This window comes from Chenopodium quinoa, unplaced genomic scaffold (genome assembly GCF_001683475.1).
Source record: "Chenopodium quinoa cultivar QQ74 unplaced genomic scaffold, ASM168347v1, whole genome shotgun sequence".
In the NCBI taxonomy this organism is placed as follows: Eukaryota; Viridiplantae; Streptophyta; class Magnoliopsida; order Caryophyllales; family Amaranthaceae; genus Chenopodium; species Chenopodium quinoa.
The window spans coordinates 6,521,754-6,536,544 of NW_018743920.1; the positions used below are offsets into that span (position 1 = coordinate 6,521,754).

Sequence of the window (14,791 nt, forward strand, 5' to 3'; positions counted from 1 at the left end):
TCTAAATTCATTATTTTTTTTATTATTTTTTTTATTTTTTTCATTTTGTTTGAAAATACAATTTGCCCTAAAGCCTTACTAAAAAAATCTGTACTTGAGATTTAACACCTGCGCGATCAAATGAGAACATCTATTGGATAACGAGCAATTCAAAAGAGTATTAATGTATAGAGTGTGTATTAAGACTGTAACATAAATGAATTAATAATTTTGATAAAATTAATAATTCAATAATATCATGATTACAAGAATTCCGACTGATCACTTGTATCAGTTGTATGCCCAACCATGAATATGGGTTTTTTTTTCGCACTAAGAAGTCAAATGAATGCAACTACCACTACTAATTACATATTAAAATTTTAGTATCCTTTGGTAGCTTTCGTAGTAAGCCCGAAACCAAATGGAAACAGTGGGTCGTAATGTCGGTCACCCACATTCATGGGCAACTGATCAACTGACTTGAACCATGTTCGCGCAAGCTTGCCAGTGAATCCAAAGTCACCAAAGAGCACATCAGTAACACCCTGCCCTTCAGTTCCTGGCAACCACGCAGCAACGAGGGCATCAATAGTTTCCAAGTAAGGTTTAATAACAACAGGCCTGCCTGAGATGACAACCACCACACATTTGATACTTCCACAAACATTCTTTATTGTGCTAGGCCCTGGCTCAGGAATTGTCAAGTTCAGGCTGTCACCATTTGTTTCGGCATAGGGTGGCTCTCCTACAACTATAATGGCATACGAGAATCCACCTGACTTGACAAAGTTTGCGTCTGGGTTTTCATTGAAAACTACTTGGGTAGAAGGATCAACAGCGCTCTTCACAGAAGCCAATATTGTTGTACCTATTTATAACAATATAGAGTGGAAAACTATTAAGAATTCTAAAAACAAGATTTGACAAGTGAGAGCTGAAATTTTAGTTGTTTTTGAAGTTAGTTTGCGTTTGATGTATACCTCTGGTAAGGTCATTGCCACTAGCACCTTGCCATTCGATTGTCCATCCACCACATTGGTAGCCCAAGTTATCAGCATGGGTTCCGGCAACAAGTATCTTTGGTGCCTTTTTAGGAAGTGGAAGTAACGGCTTGTGAGCAGATTTACCGTTCTTCAAAAGAACAAGGGTCTTTCTCACTGCTTCTCGTGCCAAATCCCTGTGCTTCTGCTCGAGAGCAGTAAAATTATCAGTACAGAAAAATAGATAGTATCAAGATATATAACACAGGAAAAATCAGAACTGGAAAAGTAGAAACCTGACTGCCAACTTCATTGGCAAGGCTGAGGTCTGCCATTGGGTTTTCAAACAATCCCATGATAAATTTCACCCTTAGGATCCTCCTGACAGCATCATCAATCCTCTTCATGGAGATTACTTTCTTGTTCACCAGTGACTTGAGATCGTCGATAAACTCTGTGTAGTTATTTGGAACCATCACCTGCATTACAATTTTTCATTACATCAGAACAACAGCTAGTGACTTCAGACTCGCAGAGCTTTTTAAATCAAAACTCATACTGACCATATCAATCCCGGCTTGAACTCCAGCTTGGACGGAGTAAGTATAGTTGGCATGAGGAGGAGTAGTGATCCTGTCAATTCCTTCCCAATCTGATATCACAAATCCCTATTGAAAAATTGACAAAAATTCAGCACATTGTTTTCCAAACTCTCAAATTTTGGCTAAATAATGTTTGATCATGAAACTGTTTTTGTTTACCTTGAACTTGAGTTTTTTCTTGAGGATACCGGTGACAAGTTTGCGATTAGCATGCATCTTAACGCCGTTCCAGCTAGAGTACGACACCATAACGGTTGCAACACCGTGCCTAATGGAGTTAAGGTATGCTGGCATGTGAATGTCAAGAAGTCCCTTGTAAGAGATCACTGTGTTGTTTTCATTGATTCCTTTTGTCGTGCCACCGTCACCCACAAAATGCTTGGCACAACCCGCTACCTTAGTCCTAACAAAAGTAACAAACAACCATCCATAAATGCCAATAGATCACACAGGGAGACGCATGCAATATTAGCAAAAACTTAATCAGAAACCATCCACAACATGCTTGGCAAAACCCACTACCCTTTTAGTTTTTTACTCCCTCCGTTTCAAAAGAAATTGCAACACTTGGATTAAAAGCGTGAACATTTTGGGCAAAGTGTAACAATTTTTATGACTTAAGGACATTGTTAAGTAAGTCAGGACATTATGACCTAAATGTTCCTAATCCAAAAGTTAAAGCAAATGTTATGATCTCAATATACGTTTAGTCAATAACAATATCAAATTACAACGAACCAACATCGATCGAGCATAATTAAGTTCCAGATTTGCACAGCTTTAATTTCAGTGATTAAGTAAACCTGTTTATGTGAATATGTGATATCAAATATTCACAACTTTTTTAGAATAAACAATATGAGTGATATGACAAGTGATTCAGTAAGAAGACCAAGTACTACAACGTGCTTCAAACTAATAATTAGTTGTTCACACGTTACATGTAACCAAAATAGACTACCATCATACCAGACATGCAATCATGCATTATGCTATTACTTTTTAATTCCACCACCTAATCACGTGTTAATTACACCATCCTGCTTGTTATATCTATTAATCAAAGGATAAACGCGTCATCAAACGTCATAAATCACGCTTATTTTAAGGAAAGGTCCTTTCAAACTTACATATTATGATATGAAATCGTACTTTTAACCTCAATGATTACTTAAATTCATGGACACTTATCCTTGTTAAAACTGAAAAGGCCCAAGGAAAGAGCTATCAATGGTAAAGAATACTTACTTTCCTTTGCTAACATAAGGGAAATCCTTAGGATAGTTGGCAGGAATATCTCCTTGTAAACCTGGAATGATTTCAGTCATCTTTTGTACGATGGTATGGTCTTCGCTGTAGCTCTCGTAGCATCGTCCCCATCTCGGATCCCTACACACCGCGATACACGGGGCGAAAGCATAGGGGATCCCGGCTGCTCTAACTTCTAGTGCAGTGGCTGCTCCAATCTTCTTAACAAGTTCAGGATCTCTGATGAAGGGCAATCACAAATTTACAATTACAATAAAATTTTAATCACAAATTTTCTCTAGCACATTATATTAAAATCCTAATCAAGAATTTAAACTAGTACTTATCACAAGTATAATAAGCCACATTTGACTATTTAATTTGATCTTACAAAATGTAAGGCCTAATTTGATCAAAATTGTATTCATCAATTAGAACTTGTTTTTGCTAGAAAATTAAAATTTTGGTAAAAAGTATTTTACAAATTTGCATATTACTAGTTGGTTATTTATAATCACATATATAAATAACAGGCACAGCACAAGCAATAAATAGGAATTGTAAGGAGCAATATATAGTACTTGCCTTGTGACACCAAGACCCACATTGTGAGGAAAAATGGTGGCATTGTAGGCATTGTTGTTGCCATGAACAGCATCAATACCATAAATCATCGGTATGCCGAGGCGCGTAGCCATGGCACCCTTCTGGAATTCATTCACCATGTTCACCCACACTTCTGAAGATGCTTTTGGTGCTGGCACACTGCCTCCTCCACTCAACACACTACCTATTCACCCAAAATAAAAAATAAAAAAAATATTATGATAGGATTCGATCCCAGGACTATTCCCACAAAATTTTAACCAACTAAACTAATCGACAATCATCACTATTGTCTATTACAAAGAATAATGTGAGCAATATTATGTATAAAGGACACGAGACTTTAACCAGCTAAACTAATCGACATTAATTGTAAGATAAAGTTTTAGTGTTTATACCAATGAAATAGTTCTTCATAACATCAGCAGAAGCAACTTTGCGTTCAATTTGGGTCATTTGACCAATCTTTTCATCCAATGTCATCCGAGACAAAAGATCTCTGACCCTTTTATTAACTGGAACTTTTGGGTCTTTATATTTCATGTATTCTGCTTCTCCTAAACTTACCATCATCAATAATACCAGAATTCCCACTTGGGGTATCAACATTTTTCCCATTTTTTTTCCTCCAATAATATCTGAAATAAAAACAAAACCCCAAACAAATTAGTGATAATAATGTAGAACAGATAAAGCTAAAATCTTGAACAAATTGAGCAATTTATGGGTGATTAGATAAAAAAAGATTTGAGCTTTACAAGAAAAAATTGATAAAAACAGAGTAAATTTGCTCAAGGACTTACATTTATTTGATTTTTTGGGTATTTCCCAGAAAATTGTTGAAATATATAAATAAGAAGATTAAAAAAAATAGGAAGAAAAATTTGCAATGCTGATTGAGGGGAGGTGGGAGAGAGAAACAGGGGTTGGTGGGAAAATTGGCCGACTATCAGCTGCTTTTTATAAGGAAAAACTGCCTTCAATTTTTTTCTAAAATTGGATATTTTTATTTTTAAAAAAATTATCTAAAAAATAAATATAAATTAGCTTAGTTGTAAATTTGTACTTTAAATATTATCCTTTAATCCTTTTATTGGGGGTGTATTTTAGATTTGGAACGTTGTCTCATGTTAAAAAAAGGACAGTAGTACAAAAATAATAAACCTAAGATTTAAATCAAGGTGTACCAATATGTTACCGTTGTGCTTGTGCATGAACGGTCGCATTCCAAAGTTTTTTTGTGCAATTTATGAAATTATAAATGAATAATAAGAACCTTCTCTACACGTAAAGGCTTCCATGGACAATGGACCACGGTTCAAGGATTAATTTGCGTCTAGATGTTTTAGTTCGTATTTTATTTACCTGAATTTCATTTATATTATTTTATGGAATAGTCATCAAATTAGTTATCTTATCTTATCCTAGTCAAATTATTCACAAAAAAAAAAAAAAAAAAAATCTTATCCTAGTCGATCAAGACAATTAGGAAACTAGGATATATTCCATAAAAACTTAATTACAATGATACGATTTACTAAATGAATAATAATATATTTTCCTAATATTAAAGATCTTATCAAATTAATTTTTTTAACAAGATTAACAGCCTTAATATTAATCTTATTAAAATTAATAGTCCTTGTATACTTATATCATCTCATCTAAACTAATCTTGACTTGATCTTTATTTTATTTTATTTGAACTTATTAAACCTAAAATAAGTGTGATTAAAATAATAGAGCATTAGAAGAAGTGAAATTATTCGTGATCGATGTATAACACTTTATGCTTTCTGAAAAAAAAAAAAAAAAAGACATATACAAAAAGTATGGAGTACTTTGTATTTGATTGGCTACATTAGATTGGCTACATTAACAAAAGGACAGGAAAAGGTGAGTGCGTGAGTGTAAATCTTAATTTTAAAAGTTTGGAAAAACTTCACAAAAATAAGTGAGTGTATGGATATGAGGTGACTAAGGTTTAACCATATGTGTCAAAGTAGACTAACAATTTGACACATTGTATAAATAATGAATGCATGACAAGATTACATGTCAATTGATATATACTTTATACTTACTATAATGCAATATATCTCATCAATCAGAAGGCATCTTTTGGTTGAATGGTCCTATGGTGAAAGTTTTTCACCGACATATTTCACGCCGTTCACTATAAATAGAAGATGTATCATGTATGACATAACACTCGACATTTCTCTATAAATAGAGGATGTATGACATGTGATACACTGATACATGATGTAGGGATAACTCTCGGATGGAACACAACCAGATCCAGTAACGCTTGGTGGCCTTCAGCTTATCTAAGAAGATGAGAAGACAAAAAGACCAATTACTTGCATGTATTGAGATTTGAGCTAATTCTGTTGTAATGTGAAACAGAAAAAGGCAAAACAAGCCTGAATGTGATGTGAAACAGAAAAAGGCAAAACAAGCCCGAAAGTGATTTCCTGTATACAAGTATCATAATCAGAATTCAGAAACTAACAAAATGTTGAGATACCCTTAAACAACATAAATAACCTCAAAGGCTCAAACTACACATTTTTTGTGCATTACAATTGCAAGCTTTATTAGTAGTGTGCTGCTGATCAATCAACCTCAGCTACACGTTCTCTTATCCTTCAATTTTAGATGTATTCCACCTTCTTGGCCTCTCGGGAAACACCATAGACGCCTTCCTTTATTTGCATCTCAAGTTATGATCAAATTGGTAGTGTACACGTAGTAGAATTTGATGTGTAACATAATGGATGTAGTTATAGACATGGCTTTATCTTACAGTTACAGATATTTCATAACTGAAGGTTCGGGGTGCAAACCTGCACAAAGGCTATTGCTTATCAGTCACTTTGTTAGCAGGTGAACTACTCAGGTACCTCTCAACAATGTCAAGGCCGCAGAGCTCCTTGACAACAGGCATGGTGGCAGGGACAGGTAATTGGAATAAGGAATCATCGACACGGCCACTCCAAGAAGCAAGCTGCCTCCTTGCTTCTTGTATGGCTGCTCTTGTTGCACAATGAACTGATGCTGCTAGCAGCAATGGTGGCTCTCCAGATGCTGCAAGCAAACCAAACAGAAGTAAGGTGACATTTTTTCTTACGCGATCAAAGTACAGAAGGCACACTGTTGTATAATTATACCTTTAGATGATAGAACGCGATTCTGATGATGTCCACTGTTCATAATTTCAACATTTAATTGTTTTGGTACGGTATCAATTGTTGGGATCTTATATGTCCATGTGCTATCAGAAATCACCAAACCATCAGGATCAGATAGGTACTCTTCTAGCATGAAAAAGCCGATACCTTGAACAAAAGCCCCCTCTATCTGTAAAAAATGCCACAAATTGGATGTTTTAACTATCAACTAAGGGGAGTCAAGTAAGTTCACAACCAATCCAAAATATAAAAAAATTCACCCCGGCATCATTAAGAAAAAATAATGTACCAGTGCACAAGGTTTATTCTTCTCACCTTAAGAATAGGTTTTAAAATAAATTAGTTCATAAGCATTATATTTAAGCAGTACTGTCAACGGAACGAAGGCTAAATTTTACACTTGAATTAAAAATGTATCTTAAGCATTATATTATACGAAGTAAGTAATACTGTAAGGATGCTAATAAAAATCAACCTGTCCCAAATCAACAGCAGGATTTAAACTCTTTCCACAGTCATATATGATGTCTGACCGCAAAATAGTAGTTTCTCCCGTGAGGAGATTCACTTCTACCTGTAGAAGGAAAGTACTATTATGAGAAATAGTCCTCGGAAAAAAGGATCAGGTAATTCTGGACTTTATTACTTCTTTCCAGACAGCATAGCGCTTGCTTGACAAGGGCCATTGTATAACAATTACTCAATTAATACAAAAAATGCTTTCAATAAAGGGGAGACTTAAACATGGCTAATTTAACAAGTTTCACCTCACTAACAACAGCTCCGTAATTCAGATATTGCATGGAAGTCAAATCGGGTTTGTAAAGGGTGCTAGCCGACAAATTCACTGCTTGTATGCCTGCCTGCAAATAAAATTGTTATTCAACACTTTCTACATCAGATATATAAATTGACTTCACATTTTATGCTTGGTTGGTGAATCCATGTTGCTCATTATCTGATTAGTGTGACAAACTTATTTACTCCATAGTAAGTATTAAGAAGTAATAATAATTGCAGTACATCAAAGAAACTTCAATTTCATTTTGCGCTGACAGTATACAGCAAAGAAACAAGCAGATAGATTAACACACTTTTGCTGGAAAATCATATGGCCTTAAAGTAATGAAAATTCCTACTTATAGCTTAGTCAGCCAGAATGAAAAAGAATAGTTTGTGCGCCTGAAGATATCATTGGGGATTGGATCTTGAACAAGTACTTACCTGGAAAATAAGGGTCTCCCAGTTAATAGAGCCCATTTTTTCCTGTAGACTCTCCTTGAGAGGGGTTAATCTTTCAACCAAAGTATTGCAGCAGATTCTTACAGCTTCACAGCTAGACTCTGAAGTAGTACTTCCTGCAGTAAACCCTCCTTGTACCATGCTCAATGTATCTGCTTGTATTACTCGTACCTTATCCAAAAGTTCATCACTTCCAGTACAGTTGATCATACTCAGACCAAATGCTGCCATCTGTTTTACTTTGGTCCATAGACCTTGACCAAGCTCAATCCCTCCTACTTCCACTGCAATTGACCCATCCCGGAGTATGCTGACTTTACCAGGGGTTGGTCTCAGTGAAACACCATGCACAGCGGGTAACCTGGAAATTCCCTTTTTACGCCAGATATTAGTCTTGTTAAACTGCTTAACCATCTCTTTTCTATGGTTAAAGCCTGAAGATGAAGCTATCTTATCCCAAATTGAACGTAAAGTATATTCACCCGGCTCTCCAGCAGCAGCCTGACAGAACAAAGTTAAGCTATCGAAGGTGTGGAAGTTTTGGTCTCTAACAACATCAACATCTATCGAAAGGGCAGAAGCTACATGTTCAATCACGGCTTCAGCTATAAATGTTCCTTGAACTTCACCAGGAGCTCGCATTGCCGATTTGCTTGTATGATTTGTCTTGCATAATTTAATATCGAGTGATAAAGCACCCCAATCATACTTTTTAAGTCCATTCACTATCTTTGCAGGCATTATTGGGCTAATATCTTCTGATATATCAGCATTAACCAAAATCTCAAGATGTAAAGCTGTGATCTTTCCATTCAATTTGAATCCCACACTGTAAGTGATTTTCATTGGATGTCTTCCTGCAGTCATTATCATATCAGTCTTGCGATTGAGATACATCCTCACAGGACGTCGAAGCTTGTATGCTGCTAATGCACAAGCTGATGCAACCTATAAGATGTTCAATATTGTGTTATTAATTAAAAAAAGGTGGAGGTGGAAAACTATAAGTAATCTACATATATTTCTTAATTGAAAGGCCAGGTTTTCTGCTTTTTCAGAATTGGATTTATAATAACTGAGCCTTTCAAAGTGATTTTCAGCATATAATATATATCCAGCTACTGATGATGCAAGACATCATATTTAGGTATCTTATGATTTTTCCTATCTCTCATTCAGTAGTATATTATATTTATGTACAGTCATGCAATGAGCAAGTTTAGGTCAGTATATTCTGATCGGCCATCAAATATGTATCAGAGAGCTTACAGAATAAAATTACCCCCATACATCTGGGGTGGTCAAAGAAGAAAGATATAAATTACTTGAAACATACATTCAGAGCACAAATGCTTTACGAAAGGGAAATTTAATCCGAATAAAAAACTCACAGGCATAGCTTTTATTGCCTTTCCTCCAAAACCGCCTCCAACCCGCCTTGTAAGGACACGAATGTTATTTTCAGGAACCCCAAGACAACTTGCAATCACAGATTGTGTAAATTCTGGAACTTGAGCAGAACTATAAACCACCATGCAGTTATCTTCATCTGGAATAGCCAATGCAGTTTGAGTCTCCATATAGAAATAGTACTGTGATGGGAATCTAATCTACAGATACAACCAACATAAAAATCATAAGAATTAGAATTGTTGAAGTCAAAATACCGTTGTTCACATTCAGACAGTATATCTACTTAACACACGTAAGAATAGACATAAAAATATGTGAGTGGTACCTCAGCTGAAAGAATTTTCTGATCAGCTTCAGCCATTCCCTTTGCAAAGTCACCGACTGGTTTAGGGCACAAAAAAGGAGGGATTTCGAAAAAGCTATGCCTCTCAACTGCTTGTTCAACTGTCAGAATTGGTGGCTCTAAATTTTCTAAGTCATAGTCAACAACTGCTTTAGTAGCTGCAATGTCTGCATGCCTCTGCGTATCTGCAACCTGTAATGCTCTCAGAACTGAGTATTCCTCAATATTTCAAATCAAAGATAAACCAAGGCTGAGAGAAAAAGACACCTAATAAGGCTTTAAGAGGAAAATCGACTTACAACAAGTGCAATACGTTCACCAGCACATCTTGTGAGATCATCAGCAAATAATAAATCTTTGCCAAATATTGTTTGGGCTCCTACATTCTTCCCACCATGTGGGATATCTTTATAGGAAACAACGGAAACAACTCCATCTGGATGCGATTCAGACTCGTATCTCACACAATTGACCCTTGCCAATGGCTTTGTGCTATACACAAATGCTCCATGAAGACAGTCTTTTGGAGAAGGAATATCATCAACATATGTTGCCTCGCCTGCAGAAAGTTACTCAAAACGTTAAAGAATATAGCACAAAACTTGCTGATCTAAGTAAAATAGCATTATTATTATCATTGAAGAGTGATAGAGAGAACATGCTTTATTGAGGCCGAGCACCATGTTTAATTCAAGACTATCCTTATTTTATTGTGAGTCCATTTCGAATTAACTCATAAATTTAAATCAATGAAAACAATTTATCCAGATTACTCTCTATACTAATCCTGCAAACTAGATGGACATTTAGATTCAAGAGAAAAACAACATAGTGTGGATCTGTTTTTACATGAAAGCAAATTGGTAAATTAAACTTTAAAGCAGCTAGTATACTAACAGAAAACAAACCAGATGCCTGAAGAGCAGCTCCAGTTTTGCCAATGGGCTTCCCGACAGGATGATATTCTGTGCCGGGTACAATTACCTGCTTTGCAGGTAATAATAAAGGTTTCTTATTGTACTCGTTCACACTACAGTTTGTTGTAGACTGAAAACCAATGTATTGATCCAAGCCTAAACTTGTAAACCCAAAATTAGCCTCAACTAAACTGTGCAGAAACTCAAAAACAAATGCCTCAGCTAAGCTTATCCTGTAGGAAGGATGTGAAATGCCATTTTCAGGCACCACAGCAGCCCGAACTAAATTCATTGTTTTGCGGAGGGATTCATGGTCAATATCTCTGCCAGCTAAAAACTCTTCAGCTTTTCTAGCCCGCACTGCATGCCTAGTCCCATAAGCACCAAAAGCCAAGTGAATCTTGTTCACCATGATGCCATCAGAAGACTTGCTGGGAGAAACTTCAGCAAGGAAAGCAGCATTTAGATATGCCAATGCATTTCCCAGAGGACGAGGTGCTGCTCTATAGGTATCAAACATAACTTTACAATTTGATTTTGAGGAAGATTCCCAAATCGGAATCTTGACACTCACAACTATACTTTTTGAATCTAAAGGCGGCCTTACCAAGAATTCCTCCAATTTTATGGTCTCCCTTTTTGAGCTTCTTATTATCTCTATACTAGAATCTACAGCTAGGAGAACAGTAGCAATGTCAGAAGGAAATCCAGACCTCTGCGCCATAACTAAATTTCCACCTATACTTGCTGAGTTTCTGATCGACCCAGAAGCAATTTTCTCAAAATGGGCAGCAATTTTCTTAAGCATTGCTACACTGCCCCCACTCAGTCTATCTTGACCACCTTCTTCCAGTGTGACAATAGCCTTAGAGATCGACACAGCTGCCCCAATTTGGACACTTTCAGAATCTCTTTTAACCATAGAGAGCTCAGGAATGTACCTTAAGTCTATGTATGTGTCATAGCCTTCTAGTTCTTTATAATACCCTGTACCTGTATTACTAACAACTAATTTGACACGATTTACGTAGTTGGCCTCACTCAATTCCAGCTTATTTTGGAGTTCCTCAATGCTAAAGGGGGTATACCAAGAATATTTTCCCGAATCCAATAACATTCTAAGCTTTAATTCACTCTTCAAAAAATCAGGAAATGTTGATATCTGACAACTGCTATCATAAACAGGTAACCTACTCGCCTTAAGTTCCTTGCCCTCCTCCTTTTGCCAATAAGTGTTGAATCCTAGATCCTCAATGTCCACATCTCCTGCAAAGCTTTTGCAAGCATCAGCAATAGGCCGGTAACCAGTACACCTACAGAGGTTTCCGGCAATGGCTTTCTCTGCCTCAGTAACCTTAAGCTTTGAAAACCCGGGTGAGGATTCTTCCCTATTACTCTTCTCAGCATTAACAAGGGCCGAGAAAAGAGAAACACACATTCCAGGCGTACAGAAGCCACACTGAGAGGCATGGAATCCAGCAAATCTTTGGTGTATTGAATGAAAACCTTCCTTTTGACTTCCAAGGCCTTCAGTCGTGGTAATGGAACAACCATGTATACTAAAAAGCAGCGTAAGGCATGAATTAACTGTATAATCCTCCACCTTATCATGTACAGGATCATATTTGGATAGCAGAACAATACAAGCCCCACAACCACCTGCAGTTATTGACATTGAACAATTATGTCACAAACAAATTTTAACTCCAATCTATCTCGTACCCTGAGCGAATGACAACACAACTTTTCACAAAGATTCAAAAGATGCACTAAACACAATTACAAAACCAAATTTTAGAACTGATTATCCATGAATAATCTGATTAAAATTCCATTTGACAATCGCTTCAAATCAGTTACCAACAATCCATTCCTTCTACAGTTCTACACATGCAAACCATTGTTTTTCCCTCCATCCCACTGGATTGCTCGGATTGACCCGAAAATGGTCATATGGGGAAATTTCAGTGGGACGGAGGTAGTATCTTTTTCAATCGAAATTATGTTCTTTTAGAACACCAAGTGAAGTCATATATAACGAAAATGATACAAAAATTATTCTTCAATTACCCAAAGCAGAATTTCTAGATTCCAATTCTTCCCCATAGTAAGATAAATTTGTGATAGAAACATCAACTCATTTACTTTCTGGATTAGACTTCATTTTTTCCTTTTCCACCTAATATCATACAAAAATATATTACAGTAATATTTCATCTGTAATTCAACATAAATGCTGCAAAGTTCAGAGAAAAATAACTCCCAACAACACACTCATACTCACTCACTCACGCATAATCCTTATCTATAAACAGATCAAACCATAATAATTCCAACAAAAACCCAATAAAATTTTTCATAATATAAAAGTCTCAAATTTCATGCAAATAGCACCTACCATAGTAACATAAATGATATGAAACAGTAATTCACACCCAATATCAACATCCGATATTGATCAATCTCACACACATGAACAGCAAACCCGATGACTAAATCCGTCGGATTTGGATATAGAATCAATTTAAAGGAAATTAAAGTGAAGTAAGAATAACTAACCTTCTCCACAACCAAGCTTGACACTTTTAAAACGAGTTTGAGTTCTTAGAAACTCAAGCAGAGTAGTTGATGGATGAACACTAATGGGTATCTCAAATCTTTCACCATTAACAGCAAACAACAAATTCCCTCCTTCAATTATCTTCTCCATTGAATTTTTTTTTTTTTTTTTGCAGCAAATTAAGTTGAGATGTCACTCACTTAATCAAGTACACCTGCTCCTACTACACGTCTTAAATAAATGACAAATATTTTGACTTACGTAACAAGATCTGCAAAACATTAATTATTTAACCCATCGGTATAATTATGTCATAATCACTGAAATATAAACAAAGATTTAAAAGGGTGTTATTATTTGAAAATTCAAGAAACAAATTACATCTTTTCATTAATTAATTTGTCTAAATACAATCTGTAACAGTGAAAGTATTCTGCATCGTTGTAAGTGTGAGAATCAAAGAAAAAGGGATGTGTTCTGTTTTTATGTGTATGTTTTTCTCAACGGGCGGTTATATCTAAAACAGGATACGATTGTGGGGACAGAGATTAGTCAAATTGTGTAACACTACTAGAGTATGACGAACATGGACAAGAGACTAGCATCAATCCATTAGTGAAAAGTTTTGGGTCATTAAGCCAACACCGGCGTTGATTAGTCAATTGTGAAACTTCTTTGTTTGTTTCGATGAGATAGGTGGATGTCAATTACAAAATTACTTTCATGTCTCATCGTTTCATAATGATATTTTTATTTAAAATCTTTTCCCTTTTTAAAAATATAAGAGAATTATCTAAATTTTTCTCAATTAGATTTCATGCTAAATAAACGTGATAAAAGAAATGTGTTAACTAAAAAAATAGAGGAATAATAAAATCAATATATTATAACATAATACTAAAACAGACACCAGCAATGACACGTATCATTTTCTGGTGCTGTTTTTTCCCTTCAAAACTCCCTTCTTCCTTTTTCACAAAAATCTTTTATATTGGAATATTTGGATCATACAACTATAATACAGTAATATATTATCCTAATCTTATATATTATCTTTATAATAATTGTATTTCTTTTTATTTCGTATTCTATTTACTTAAAATAGTTACACAAGATTTTGAGACCTTTTAATCAAGGGAGAATGAGCTATGATTTAGAAGGTTGAAATATGATGGACAATATACAAAACAAGGGCCAAACACAAAATATTAACATCTAAATTACCATTATCTAGTTGGACAACAGTGGGGTTCAATGGAAAGAAAAAAAAAACATTTTTTTTTTCATGGTGTTATTTGAAATCTTATGAAATAATAATAATTGAGTGTGTTTTCTATTAAATATTTCTGTAATAATTTTACCAACTTATAACATTTTTTTCCCTTTAAAAAATCTTTTAACTATTACTAAAAACAGGTCATACTTACATCGATCATTTTGAACATATGTCAAGCAATCATTAAAAAATTTCCTGCCCATAAAATATATGATGTCAGCTTTAAGTTTTATGTTTAAAAAAGTATTCTACTTAGCTTTTTTTTGAAGTACATTGTATAGTTTTTTTTTTTTTTTTTTTTTTTTTTTTTTTTTTTTTTTTTAAGACTAAATTAATTCATTTATAAAATGCCATACGACATCTACATTGTATAGTTCTATGGGAATAACATGCATCATTAATATAATATAATGTACACTATTTTAAAA

The 14,791-nt window shown here is 35.0% G+C and overlaps 2 protein-coding genes across 2 annotated transcripts; both read right to left on the bottom strand.

Moving 5' to 3' along the window:
• Positions 1–193: 193 nt before the first annotated feature.
• Positions 194–4,371, bottom strand: LOC110688204 (beta-glucosidase BoGH3B-like). The gene is made up of 9 exons (XM_021864919.1): positions 4,222–4,371; positions 3,817–4,056; positions 3,398–3,602; positions 2,813–3,052; positions 1,724–1,967; positions 1,526–1,630; positions 1,259–1,441; positions 963–1,167; positions 194–850 (listed from the first exon to the last, which is right to left on the bottom strand). The coding sequence occupies exons 2-9, from the start codon at positions 4,034–4,036 to the stop codon at positions 363–365; spliced, it is 1,890 nt and encodes a 629-aa protein (XP_021720611.1). The 5' UTR covers positions 4,037–4,056; positions 4,222–4,371; the 3' UTR covers positions 194–362.
• A 1,448-nt stretch (positions 4,372–5,819) lies between these two features.
• LOC110688205 (abscisic-aldehyde oxidase-like) lies at positions 5,820–13,542 on the bottom strand. The gene is made up of 10 exons (XM_021864920.1): positions 13,087–13,542; positions 10,519–12,186; positions 9,910–10,169; positions 9,593–9,802; positions 9,246–9,464; positions 7,837–8,802; positions 7,380–7,475; positions 7,088–7,186; positions 6,592–6,781; positions 5,820–6,508 (listed from the first exon to the last, which is right to left on the bottom strand). Exons 1-10 carry the CDS (start codon positions 13,235–13,237, stop codon positions 6,279–6,281), a joined length of 4,089 nt encoding a protein of 1,362 aa, XP_021720612.1. The 5' UTR covers positions 13,238–13,542; the 3' UTR covers positions 5,820–6,278.
• Between the last annotated feature and the right edge of the window lie 1,249 nt (positions 13,543–14,791).